The sequence below is a fragment of the Nestor notabilis genome, unplaced genomic scaffold (assembly GCF_000696875.1).
Source record: "Nestor notabilis isolate BGI_N333 unplaced genomic scaffold, ASM69687v1 scaffold27764, whole genome shotgun sequence".
NCBI lineage: Eukaryota > Metazoa > Chordata > Aves > Psittaciformes > Psittacidae > Nestor > Nestor notabilis.
Genome location: NW_009927349.1, coordinates 1 through 14,121, shown reverse-complemented (window position 1 = coordinate 14,121; position 14,121 = coordinate 1). Strand labels below are relative to the sequence as shown.

General features: G+C 36.8%; 2 protein-coding genes across 2 annotated transcripts in view; one reads left to right on the top strand and one right to left on the bottom strand.

Moving 5' to 3' along the window:
* The window catches only part of ANGPTL1 (angiopoietin-like 1), a 17,098-nt gene extending 12,241 nt beyond the window's left edge, over positions 1-4,857 (bottom strand). The window contains exon 1 of the mRNA XM_010014021.1: positions 4,508-4,857. The gene's annotated coding sequence lies outside the window, so the exon portion shown is untranslated. The remainder of the gene's footprint in view (positions 1-4,507) is intronic.
* The window catches only part of LOC104405342 (ras-specific guanine nucleotide-releasing factor RalGPS1), a gene marked incomplete at both ends in the record, with an annotated part of 30,827 nt that extends 18,344 nt beyond the window's left edge, over positions 1-12,483 (top strand). Inside the window, 5 exons of the mRNA XM_010014022.1 lie at positions 7,452-7,589; positions 8,482-8,572; positions 10,739-10,806; positions 11,467-11,602; positions 12,332-12,483. Coding sequence (XP_010012324.1) covers positions 7,452-7,589; positions 8,482-8,572; positions 10,739-10,806; positions 11,467-11,602; positions 12,332-12,483 — 585 coding nt within the window. The remainder of the gene's footprint in view (positions 1-7,451; positions 7,590-8,481; positions 8,573-10,738; positions 10,807-11,466; positions 11,603-12,331) is intronic.
* Between the last annotated feature and the right edge of the window lie 1,638 nt (positions 12,484-14,121).

The window sequence follows — 14,121 nt, the reverse complement described above, 5'->3', positions numbered from 1 at the left end:
AATTATACTTATATATAAATACATTAAAACTAAATGAAACATTTTGCAATGCTGCCCACTTTCTGGTCATGTATTCTGCTGCAGTCTGCTTTGTGTATTTCTTTTAATATTTTGTGTGTTCATTTTGAACTTTTACACTTTTGTCTTAAAATTGGGAGTTTTGTGTCTATATGTGTGCTGTCAGACCATAAAATTACTGAAAAGGTTTAACATAGCATGACCAAATGCAACAGTGGCATAAGATTATGCCCTAGAAATTTGAAATAATTTAAATGTCTGAAACTGAGACATTCAGATAAGCAGGGATGGGTTCCTTCTGAGGCCGTAGGTAAGGGCCTTCTGAGGCCTTCTGGTAAGGGAACATGTATGCTTTCATGGAAATTTTGATGTTAAAAAAATGAAACATCTTATGGTGCTGTTTGGTGTGTTTGAGCAGCTTACTGCCTAACTTGTTGTACAAGAATAGGTTCTGAGGAAGATATTTACCTGGAGTTTTAATCAGCTTAGAAGGAAATGAAAATACTGTTCAAAAAATTTCCTGATGTTCTGGGCAAGCAGCTTAAAAAAATACAAACTGTTTATCCAAAACATTACAGAATGGTAGCCTAATATGTAAGACCTAAAAGTGAGAAATATTAGAGTTGGGGAATAGTATAAGGTGTTTTAATCCAATGCATTATGTCACATATGGCCAGGTTTATGTGTTTAGGTAGCGTCATAACTATAACAAGTTAAAGTGGTTGAGACTCAAGGATAAGTTTAGACAGAACCACAGTCTCAAGCCCTTCCTGCAAATCTGGAGTTGCTTGTAGTGAGTGGGGCCACTGAAATACCTGAGTGCAGTCCTGGGAAAATAAGCAAGGGAGATTGTGGTTATAGATACTATGGCTTTAAAATACATTATTTAACTCTTTATGAACTGTCATGGTTTTAAAATTAGAATAGACTTGGTTCGGTTGTGTTTCTGTTACCCAGTTTTAGGTCTCAGATTTCTGTAGAAGTTGCGTTATGTCTGTTCTGGCATGCTGATCTTTTATTGCTTGTGCAGGAGGAAATGTGCAACTAGTCATAGCTACGCAAACTTCAGCATCTTGTCAGAAATACTTAGAGCTGTAGACATGGCTTCAATACCATTTTACATTTTATATTTTAATACCATTCCTTTTCTTCTGATTTCTTTCTTCTTCCAGACTGATCCCTATGAAAACACACAAAAATAAACCAACAACCCAACAAACCCCATAACAAACAAACAAAAAAGGAGGGGAAAATGACCAGCCTTGTTTCCATAATCAGTCTTTATTACTTTTAAAAGTGTTTAAAGGAACAAAATTCCAATTTTAAATAGCGAAATAGACTAGTAACTACTAATCTTATCTTTCACCAAAAACTGCTATAACATGGGCTGTGTTACCCCCAAACATATTGTATCCCTTATTTATTTGGGTTGCAGGGATGAGAGAGTGTGGAAGCTAGTATATATTTGGCAGGTTTTTACTTTCTACACAGCAAACTATTTGTTCTTTATTGTACTGCTGGACTCTTGGCATTCAGCAAAATGTAGAATTTGGAGACTCACAAAACAAATTAGAATCTGGTCTTCCAGAACTGACAAAGACAGGGCAGTATAAGTTGTTATAACTGAATGTAATGGAAGTGCTGCAAGTAAATGTGAGTATAAGATTCCCTTTGTATGGAAAGCATATCTTTGTATATATTATTGTCTCATTATTCAGAACATTTATTAAAAGAATATGGTCAAACGATAAATACCAACAGTGCCCTCCTTTATAAACCTGCATTTATGAACATGTAAAGCAGGAGGAGAAGCAAACAGAAAAAGAAAGTAGATAAATATTGAGGAAGATCCTCTGAACATGGTACCAATTAATCTGAAAGCTCTGTTACTGATGTTGGGCATACTTCATTTTCTTTTAAATGTCTAAGCAGCTAAAATCAATAGAACCGTCTATGTTTCCTAAACTCTACTTAGAATAAGTGGAGATTTTTGTGGACTCAGCTTAAAACTGGGTTCTTAATAGAAGTAACTGAGTCCTTAACATTAGGAGTTCAAGAAGTACATTCTCCTTATTGTAGGAGAAACGTTCACATGGATTTTTGATACACCATGTACTTCAGTAAGTTACTTTTCCCTATATAAACAAGTGTTTTTCCAGCAAGTCACTCTACCTCTGCTGAAATAACAGGGTTACTTTCTATTGTATTGACTGGGATCCAGGAATAATATGTTCTTGGTTTTTGTTAGATACATGATGTATTGAGTCACAGAATTTTGCTTCTCTGAGATTTACAGAATCTGATTCCTTCTAGGAAAGGCAAGCTAAACATCTTCAGGGGCTTTTGAAGTAGTTATTAAAAATGTCACATTTTAAAATGATATATGCTTAGAAATTCTCTGTAAAAGAGATTTGTGAATCTTGCCATACTAGATATTCTGAAAACATAGAAAAAAACCTTAACATTCCCAGTTTTTTGGTGAAGGTCTTTTTTTATGTAAGGGTTCCTTTACATTTGTGTGCAGCTATTGTATGTGTTTGCACCATTTTAACAGGCAGGTACAGTAGAGTGTTGCATTTTTGTATCCAGAAATGTTATTTAGGGGCTTCAGGATTCTTTGTAAATCATACTGGGGACATTAAGCATCTAGCAGTGTTTGTTACAGGAAATTTTTACTTAATTCATTGGTGTATAAATTTTACAGACCAGACTAATAGGGCATGTTATGAAAAAACAAATGAAGCCCACTAAAACAATAATTAAGACCTGATAAAACAATGTAGTTACTGGCAAAAGTTTAAAGGTTCAGAATTTCCATTCTTTGAAGTAAATTCCTGTAAAACTTGGCATAAAAAATGGCATATTTTTACATCATACTTTAGGTCATTCTTACGGCAACAGCATAATATTAGTATTGTGTTACTTGTTTTAAGATAAGTGTTTCAAAATTCAAACTAAAGTTACAAGACAGGAAAGGAGAGAGAGTTAAAACTTTGCATGCAGCCAGTTTATTGCTTTAAAATTATTTACTCAGCTGTTTTCATTTGTCAAAGATTTGGGAATTGTTCTGAGCAGCATAAATCAAAACCTTGGCTAATCATGAATGGAGACTGGTGTCCAAGGCATACTATGTAGGCTTCAAATGGGATTTTTTTTTTTGTTGTTGTTGTTGTTTAGATTGATCTCTTTGATATGTAAAGAAGCAGAAAAAGATAGTAAGAAAAAGGGCTCAAGAACTTGGAAAGGATACCTCTTTCTTGTTTGTCAAGACTGTTTCAGACATAGCTACTAAATCTTAGTTAAATTTGCTTTCTGTAACACTTTTTCTCTTCTTTTAGTACCACCCCTTCATTCTCGCTTGATGTGTCAGACATTTCTGAGAGTTTGTTAATACAAATCTGTAACTTAAATTCTTTTCCATTGTTCCGGATTATTTACCATATTTTAATTTCCAAGTCAGCATGAAGAAAGGCAAAAAATAGAAGATTAAGTATTAGCAGTTCTCAGGGGTTTTTGTCTGTACTTTTGTCTTCTGTTTGTAAACAATATTTTTGTTTTAATCTTTGATGTGCAACGGCATCCTTTACCTTTTCTCCCCTTACCCTCTGTAACAAGAACTGTAACAAAACCCTCTATTTCCCACTTAATATAGTGTTGCCTTTTATGTTGAATTTCATGTTTAAGAAGTGAATCTTTATTTAGAAACAAATTGCCGTTCAACTGAGGTATAATTAACTTCACCATGGTTCGACAAAATGTTAAAGGAAGGGATTAGTGCCTGTGCCTGCTGCAGCAATGTTTCTGGATTTTCAGCTGCATGATTGTTTCTGTTACAAGTTTGATTATATTCTGAATCAACATATGACTGCTTTCTTGATTGGTTGTACAACTCTGACTACTTCTACTGCTCAGAAGTACCATAAATAAAAATTTAGTGGAAATGATATGCAATGCTTGCTACTTACAGATGTGCATTGATTTACTTGAGACTTCTTACAGTGGCTTTACTGAGGTATCCATTTTCTAGTTCTAGTAATGCTAGGTCTATGCTCTGGTGTTGGGTGAAATCCAGCTTCCCTGAAATCAATAGGATTTTTGGCTTTTGCTTTCTGGTAGGATTAGAATTTCACATTAATACGTTCACAATACCCAAATTACATGCTTAGCAAAGAATAGGGTAGTACTAATTTTCTGTAATATTAGGTATCAAAATCTATGGGAGTTTTTTACAGCTAAACAACTGCAGTTTGTTCTTTCTTAAAACTGGAATGATTAGTCTCTGCTCTTATGCAGAGTCCTTTTTAATTCTTTCCAAGTTTCCAAAGGCTACCAAATGCCACAAAAGTGAGGTTTATATTTTAGTTGTCAGACTTCTCTCAGGCTGAGAAAGATTTGTTTCTTCACACAGTTGCATGTTGAGGGAGATGTATGTAGAATTCACAGACAGCTCAAAATTAAACTTGCAAGTAAGAATAACTTTAAAACTTACCAAGAAAAAAAGGCTTCCAGCTGTTTTGCTTCTGTGGTAGATGGAAAACCCAGAGGCCAAGTTGCTTTTTCTTCCTATATTACCCGATGCTGTGGATTGTTAATCTGCAGTTGGAGTTGAAAACTGCTTTTGTCTTCCTCTGTTAGATCCAGGCTGTACTGAGGAATTGAGTTTCTCCATACAGTAACCAAGCTAACTAATAATTAAAAAAAAAAAAAAAAGGAAAAAGTAATGTTCCAGTATGTGTTATTCCAGACGAGAGAGAGAGAAGGGTTTTTTGAAACTGCAGTATTTTACTCTCACATGCAGAAGTGCACTAACCAGCTACAGCTGACCCAGATTCCATATACATCACTCCTGGACAGTGTTTTTTTTAAACAAACACACACTCAACTTAGACGTTCAGCCCACATATGATGTCACCACGAACACACTGAGAGCAGAAGAAACTCCTCCTTCGGATTTCCTATCCATACCCTCCAGAAGAGGAGGGGGTAGGGAGGCTGAGAAGTTAGGAACAAGGAAAGATTGTTTGCCAGTAGAAGGGAGGGTACCATATGGCAACAGACTGTGCAAGAGTTCAGCTGGCAATTACAAATCAAACATTTTTACTACACTGCCTAAAGATGCCTTTCAAGTTATTACAGTACTGGGCTTCATTTAGAAGAAAGATTCTTTCAGGCTGATAAAACTCTATTTGTGTTGCTGGGAATAAAAGGGGCAGCCTGGCTGGATACAACAGGAAAAATGAACCATTTATAGTCTAGAAGAATGTTCAACAGAATGTCGCATTCAATTCTTGATGTTCACTTAATAAGAAACAGTTCCAGTTGTTAAATGCATGAAGTCTCTGTACATATGGAAAATGTTAAAACTGTGTGTGATGATTTTGGGTAGGTATCAGAATATTTGATAACATCTGACTGGTGTTAAAAGTAGCAAAAGCCACAGAGATTAGGCTCTGTGAGGAATGCTGGGTTCTGTCAATAGTCAGCCAGCACTTAAGCGTGTTTTGTTTGCGTTCACTGATATTTTTGATTTCTTTTCAAAGGATGTGAAAATCACATTTGGAAGAGAATTATCCTAATATGCTTTCAAAATTACTTTGGACTTCACAGAAATGTATCAAATAAATTTAGGCAACAGCTCTCTACAGGAGAGTACTTAATGTAGCTAACAGAACAAAAATCAGTGCTTAATTGAGCAAGTTATTGAGAAAGATTATCCTACAAATACATTGGTTTATAAAATCCTGCATAATATTGCAGCTGCCTCCTCACAGTAGATTTCCTTAATTAAAATTAGTAAGCATGATTTACTTCCTATGGAAGATTTGAGTAGATTTGGGTTTTTTAAGGTCTGTTTGGACATGAGAATTAGGTTTGGGACAGCTTATGCATTCTAGGTAGCATAGCAATCAAATATGACTATATGATGTTTCTGACTATTTTTTCTATTTTTTAATAAACTTATTCTAGCAGAACAGAAGAAATGAGAAATGTAGTTGTATATCAGGTCATGTGTAATACCTTTTTATTCACTTTTTTGTATGTCACCTTTCAACCACAAGTATTTTAATTTGTTTCTGTGTGTGTGCACACGCGTGTGTATGTGTTGATTTTGGAGTGATGCCCAGAGTTTCCCAACTCACATTTGGGAACTGTACTGCTTAGGTGCTATACAAACACAACTGCAGTTCTTGTGAGGTTGTATTAATAGTCTTCCACCTGTAAAGCTAAACTTCTTGTTATGATTTTGGTTATACAAGGCTGAGAGGTGAAGCAGAATATAATTTTAGAAATTCTCTGTTACTGAAGTAAGTTTCTTAAAAATGTTATTTAAGTTTGCATATTTCTTTTTATTTGGATGTCTTGTGGAAGATGCAGAGGATGAAGAGCAATTCCTTTGAATAACAGAGTTGGTCAGGGTATGTTTCATTTAGCTGAGACAAAAATAATTGGTCTTTGGGTGAATTTCAAGAAATGGAGTTGCGTTTGGATTTGAAATAACTAGTTTAACTACTGCATTAGTATGTAAGGAGGAGGAGTTTCCTTTCTACATGATCAAGGGATTGAAACAGTAGTAAGGTTACAATGGTGGTAGGGAAGAAAGCATGTAGAAGACTTGAAGAGACTTACCTATAAGGCTATGGCATCTTTAGAGCTGCGGGATTTGTACCGCATTTCAATGAGTGCTCTTTTTGCCTAGTTAACTTCTTGCGTATTGCTACAAGTTGAGTTTGAGTTTCTATTGAGCTTGAAGGATTTTAGGTAATATGAATTTTCCTCCTGTTATTAATTGCTGAATTGGAGGAATGAAGTAGTAGAGTTCCTAAAATCATTAGTAATTTTGATCATGTATTTTAACGTTGTGTTTAGTATGCTTTATATTTGTAAAGGGAATAATTAAATGGTTATATGGCAGAAGATCTGCTTCACGAATAGTTGATCATGGCCTTCTAATTTTAGATTTACAAATAATGACACTGTTACAGACAAAGTCAGCTAGCACATGCCTAGTGTGATGCAGGAAGAAAGAATCCTTTCTGCCTCCCACTGTGATTAGTCATACAGAGAATGAAAGCTTGCATACAGAAACCTAGCTGTACTTACACCCTCGGTATTTGCAAATACAGCTCAGATAAGGTTGAAAAAACTAAGGATTAAGTGACTGAGGAGAATGCAAATTCAATCCCAGACATGGGTGGCATGGTGATGCACTTTCCTGGAGGTCCAAGCATTGTTACTGTTTGAGGTCTGAAGGCTCTCGGAGATCTTCTCAAAATGATTTTCCAGATAAATAAAGAACGCTGTTCTGAAGCAGTGCTGTTGTCAACCTGCATGAGCATTCGTCAGTGAAAGCAACAGTTCTTCAAAATATTGTTGGTGAGGCTTTTTTCTGCTAAATGTGAGACACTAAAGCTTTTCATTCTTGTCTTATTCAGGTATTTACCTGTCAGACTTAACATACATTGACTCTGCCTACCCATCGACAGGGAGCATTTTGGAAAGTGAACAGAGAACAAATTTAATGAACAACATTCTTCGAATTATCTCAGACTTACAGCAGTCGTGTGAATATGGTGAGTGTGTAAATATTGCAGTATTAAAGAGAACAACTTTAAAAGCTTTAATGTTTGGTTTCTGTAATGCAATGTAAGTAAGGCCCAACCCATTTGAGTGCCATTAATACTCTTCCTCACCCTCTCAGCCCAAAAGTCTAAGTTTATTCTGGTATTGCTGGTTATGACAGAGCATCAGTGTGAGGGGACAGAATAAAATTACCCTTCTCTTACATCACACACATTGTTGCAGTATATATTTTCTGATGAAAATGTGGAATATGTTGTTCTTAACCATAGTTTTACAAGTATGTTACTAACTTGTATCCCTGTGTTTCACGATACTATGACTGTGAATTCTGAAAATAGTAGGATTGCTTTTGGAGTAGTACTTTTACTGGAGATAATAAAATATGTTCATCTTGTCTTTTGACATTTATAGTTCTGTTCATAGATCAGATAATGTATTTTTCCTTCAAAGGTGGTCTCCTCACAATCCTTTTTTAGTAAGAGTGTATTTGTGATGGTGGAATATGAATTAGCACAGGACTGTGGATTCACTAAAAGCTCAATATAATGATAATGTGGACTGTGAAAGAGTCCTCAGATACAACCCTTCAGTTTCCAGGTTTGGGCCTTTAGTTCGGCCAGGGGCACGCTCTCACTTTTCCCTGACATGTGCTGTCATAAGTGGAGCAGCTTAAGGGAGATACATAACTGGCTGTATGGATGTCAGCTCAATGCATGAGAATTGCTGTGAAAGACAAAAATTGCAACATCAGTGGGTACTGTAGCTCATATCTCCATCTCACATAAGAAGGCAAGAGATGTGATTCTGTTTAAATAGTTTCTGGAAAATAACTGTGCTTACCAGTGAATGGTACAGTGATAATTAATGTCGTACATTCCCCAGATATTCCTCTGTTGCCTCATGTTCAAAAATACCTGAACTCAGTTCAATATATAGAAGAGCTACAAAAGTTTGTAGAAGATGACAATTACAAGTAAGTATGAAATGCTGTAACTGACTGTAGCTTATCATAGAATATCTTTTGTAACACAAAGCCTGTCGTTTTTAACATTGCGCTTGTACCAGGGGATTGCATATCTCAGATGCACCAGTTGCAAGTAGTGAGGTTACAGCAGGGTCCTGTGCTCAAGACAATTTTCAGCATGCTGGATGGCATATCTCCTTCCTTTTCTATGCCTGACTGCACCAAGCCCTGGCTTTCAGGTCTGTTTGCTCTGTGGATTTGATCTGCAGATCTCTTTCAGTGTGCACTAATGAAGACTGCATACTTCCAGCTCACATGTAACACTTTCCAGTCAGTAAGATGGATCCCATGATTGGAGATAGCTTGTGTCATTTCTCATCAGAATAAAGTCATCTGTGTGTCCAGTCCCAAGTTGTTACTGAGGGTGACTTAAGGCTTTCACTTTCATTTTTTTATTCTTGATTTTTTTATTTTGCTTTAATTTTATATTTTTCTCCTTGATTAGATTATACAGTGTTAGTAAAATGCAAGCACTTGATTTTTGAGAGGTGAGTTATCGTCCATCTGTGTCCCCACCCCATTCCTTCCAGCATACCACCCAAAAGAGAGGTTTCTACTACCTTAATTAGCAGATTATTACTGCATTAACTGATTTGGCATCCAGCAAAACTGGGGGATGTAAATCTCTGGCAAGAGACAGGAACAAGCCCTGAGGGTAGGAAAAAACCTAAAGCAAATCTGTTGCATATGAAGAAAGTTCTTGTTCATTGGCTGATCTGCTTGAAGAGGTTCCCCACCCATTCCCATCCTGCCTGCCCAGGAAGTTTGTCACCTCAGTTGTGTTGAATTGGTTGCTTGTGTAGCTACATTCAAATGGTGGGAGGGTTCTGCACTCTAGAGGAGCAGATACACTTTAGCATTTAATAGCCCTAACTTGAATTTACAAAAAGGCAGCAAATGGTGACCTTTTAGTTTCTGTCAAAGAACAGTTAACAAGGGCTCAGACTCTTAGCTTCCCTTCTAAGATTTGTAAATTTTTCTCTGCATGTGCCTATGCAAGAATCCAGCTTTACCTTTTTGCTGAAATGTTCTGTATCCTGATTTTTGGGAGGGAGAGGAGCTGTCAGACTTCAAACTTTTTCTCCCCAAAGTTAAGTAGATGCTTTTCCCAGCTCACTGATTTCAAAGATTCTGCTTGTGTGAACTGTGTGAACAAGATGTGCTTATCTTCCAGGAGTTCTCTGCTCCTGGACTCTGTCCTCTTTGTGGTGCTGTTGGAAATGGCATTAAAAGTGCCTGTTTAAGAAAAAGCTTGAATTATGGATGCAGTCAAGTTGATAATAGATTTTTCCAAAATGCAAAACAAGGATTTTGGCTTTTAGACCAGTAAAGACGAAAAGCTTGTTCCAGCACTCTAGAGCACTTCCTACACTTCATATTTAAATTTTTTCTATTAAGTATAAATATTTTAGTCAGGTGGGGGGAGCAGTTGTACACTTTTTATTCTTCCCAGTTCTTATGCTAGAGTAGTGGTATAATCGCTGATTTTCATGTGTCTGTTAGAGGTTCCAGGGCCATGTAGGTGTGGCTGTTATCCCTGGAGGCTGGCGCTAACTCAGTGCAATGGCCTCTTCCCCTGCTCCTCCCACAGTGTGATTTTGCCACACCTATTTAACAGCTTGCATTGAGCTTTTGTTCATAAGAGGGCGAAGATGGCAACTGGTGGCTGTTTGGCTGCTTGTACTGGCTGTGCCAGCTGTGTCGGAATCCTTGATGCAGAAAAGGTTGCAGGGGCTGTGCTGTAGCCAAGGTTTTGCTCTTGAGTCCAATCCTTCTTCAGCATGATACTGCAAGCCTGTCCTGGTCTATATGAACCAAAGTAATAGACACATTTACTACATTATGCCTGTGCATGTCTGTCTGGTTTGGTTATTTTTTAATCCTGGGCCCTGTTGCAGTTACTATTTGGTGGGTTTTTTCTACCAAAAAAAGGAGTATTTGGAAATCGTGTGTGCTAAAGATAGCCATGCAAAGTTTGTATTAACTTTATAATGTTTCTTGCAATTACAGGCAGGCAGCTTTCAATTGTAAATTAAAAAGCCTAATTTTTCAAAAACTTACTTTTATTTGCTTTTGTTTCCTGATAAAGTAATTTTTAATGCTTCTTTAATGCAGACTTTCATTAAAGATAGAACCAGGGACCAGCACCCCACACTCTGCTGCTTCCAGAGAAGATTTAGTAGGTAAATGCTTAATAAATGTGAGAAGACTTCAGGTTGTCAAATGCATTATTTGAGTTGCGAACGTGGAAAATATTTGCCTGAGGCTAATAAAGAAGTGTGACGTATAAACACTATGTATTTGTAATAAAATGCCTAAAGGTGATCTGTCAAGAAATTCTTTCAAGGAACTGAGTCAATTTTTTAGGTTCTTGTATATATTATGGCACTAACTTGTTGGTGTCATTTGGGGTGAAACCTATTAAATACTCATTCTTCGTTGTATCTAGACAGAGGGGCCTTCATCTAAACTTCCCATGGTATAAAATGCTTCCAAAATGTACATTATTTTTTATCAATACTGAAAGTGGTTGAAGGCAGGAGATTCAAAACATAGAATCAGTGGGACCTGTTTAATGTCAACATAGCTAATGCAACAACCTTTAGGACTTAAAAAATACTTGTAACTAGATGGTCTATTTGAAATAAGCGTTTTTATTTTTAATCCTGTGCAAAACACATGAAGTACAGGGCTTTTAATTATCAATGTATCAGTAAGTTTTATTACAGGCTATCTCTTACCAATTGAGCTTAGGAAGTTTTTTCTCTTCCACAATGTTCTGAGAAGTAATCCTGACAGTAATTCTAAAGTTACTTGGGAGTAACGTCTTCTTTTGTTCTCAGGCTCTGAAGTTGGAGCGTCTCCACAGAGTAGACGGAAAAATGTTGCAGCTGAAGGAGCCTTGCTACCACCAACACCCCCTTCGCCCAGGAACCTGATACCACATGGACATAGGAAATGTCACAGTTTGGGATACAAGTCAGCATTTCATTTAACCTGAAACCCCTAAGTTTTGTGATGTAGCATGTCAATACAAAAGCAGCACTTTTAAAAGTAGCATGCTTTGTACACAGTACTTTGCTTAAAGAACAATTTGTGGCAAGATAGCAAGCTCAGAACTGTAATGGTAGTATCCCAGCCAAAGAGAAATAGTCAAAATAAGACTGCACAGCTTGTTATGATGGTAAGAATAGTCAATGAGTTAGCCAGAATAGGCTCTTTATGATTGCCAAAACTGTCACTTACAGCAACTCAATGGCAATATAATTCTTTCAAATTCAAACTGAAATAATTGCTTTATCAGTATTTTTAAGGTGAGACCTTTGTTGTAGATTACATATAACTTTGTACAGCAATGGCTTCAGGGTTTTTTTCTATATAGGTGTATTTCTAATTGGTACCTTGATGAGCTAGAATGCAATTCGGAATTTCAATTATGTATGTGTTACACAAGGACGAAAATATCTTGGGATGTTGAAAGTAACTTTTAAAGTACTCCTGACTTTCTCTTTGCTCCATGAGTGCTGTGAAATTTTAAGCCTAGCAATCCCTATAGATAACATAATTCATGCACATTTGTCTATGACTGGAGTGATGATTTAGATTGGTATTTGGAACACACTGCATGCAACCCTTCATAATGTTAAAGCAATACCTTGTGAAATGTATCAAAGATAACATAACAATTTTATCCTTCTTCATTTCTAGTTTCATACACAAAATGAATACAACTGAATTTAAAAGCGCAACATTCCCCAATGCAGGACCAAGGCACCTACTGGATGACAGCGTCATGGAGCCTCATGTCCCATCCCGAGGGCAGGCAGAAAGCTCTACCCTTTCTAGTGGAATTTCAATAGGTAGGAACTGTAAACATACCTGTGCCGTACATTTTCTTGTATAAGATTTTAGCATGAGTAGCTGGCGGTTATACAAGAGAAATACTATTCTAGAATACCAATTCTGTTTTAGAACAAATTTGAGAAATGTAGGTGAAGGGCAGTATAATTTATACAGCATGAACTGACAAATTATAAAGAAGCAGATTTTTTTAATGTTTTTTTTTTTGGTATCCTTTTTAATGATCCAATCTCTGATACTTCTTCTCTTTCTTGATGGAGGTGGAGGGAAGCGCAGGGCCCCTGTTCTCTATGCATGTCTGTCTTTCGTCCTTCCCCCTCCCCAGTCAATGAAAATTAAAAAATGTCTCCTCATACAATTTCTATTTAAAATGCCATACCCAACTGACAGTGAGAATTGTAAAATGCTGACAGTCTTCAAGAGCATGATTTCTAAATACTCCAGACTTTTGTCAGGAGCAGGTAGCAGTGTAACTTTCAGATACCTCAAAATGTCAGAATCTACTTCATTTTGGTAAGCTATTTTTGAATATTTAGAGTATTATTCTTTTGAGAACTTCTGATTCCTGAGTTTCTTATGTGATGACAGTTGCTCTTTTTTCCCCGTTCTGCACAGATCCTCAAAGTGGATGGAGGGCAGGGCAAGTGCTTCTCAGAGCCACCTAATTGCAGCCAGGGTTGAGAAATGAAGCTGTTGCAGTCCTTTTTCTCAAAATTATTAGTTTGATAGAATTCAACAGTGCTCAGCTTTTAGGCGTTTATGGTAATATTTCTGTAGTGCTACACATTTCTTTGGATAACTTAATTTTTAAAAGCAAGTTTGCTTTTTAGCCTTCGTGGAGAGAAACAAGGCCACACAGCTTCAAATTATGCTGTTTTCAGAAGCTGTTCATGTATTTTCTTGAAGAGAAGGCCATATTCTGAACAAACATTAGATACAGGTTTTGTGTGGGAAAAGTCAAATGTCAAGAGATGATAATTTTAAAAAATTACAGTAGTAAGTAAAACTGTGGAACTATCTTTGACCAAAGTAGTTTGAACGTGATCACATCAGACAGCTTCCGCTAGTGCCACTCTCTGCTTTCTACAGGTTTTCTGCTGTGGCAAAGTTTGCCATTTCAAAATCAACCAGTAGGAATGGTAGTTATCATCGGCATACTGACAGCGTGCATTCGCAGAGATTGCACAGTACAGGAGAACTGAACTTTTGTCACCTTTGTGGAGGTGCAGCAATGTCCTTTTCTCGGTGCAGTTTTTTACTGATGTTTTCTATCTAAAGATCTAAGCAACTTGCCTCCAGTTGATCTTTTTTTTTTTTTTCAGGGTAAATTATTTACCTCCATTAGAGCCTAGCAGGGAAGGTTTGCAGAGCTCACAGTTTTTTGTGAAGTACAATTAAGAACCAGTTGTCATCTAGACATTTTGGAGAATGCAGGGTTTTCCTACTTTGTCTCATCTCTGAAATTTTTCAAGTCTGTTCTCTTGCTCAGCTCAGGCATGACCGTATCAACTTGTAGTTACTTGTAGGGTGATGTAGTCACTCTTAGTGGTTGGAAGTCTTATAAAGAGAAGACTTCTATAAAGTGGATGAAGAACTGGCTGGATGCCTGCACGCAAAGAGTTGTGGTCAACGGTTCA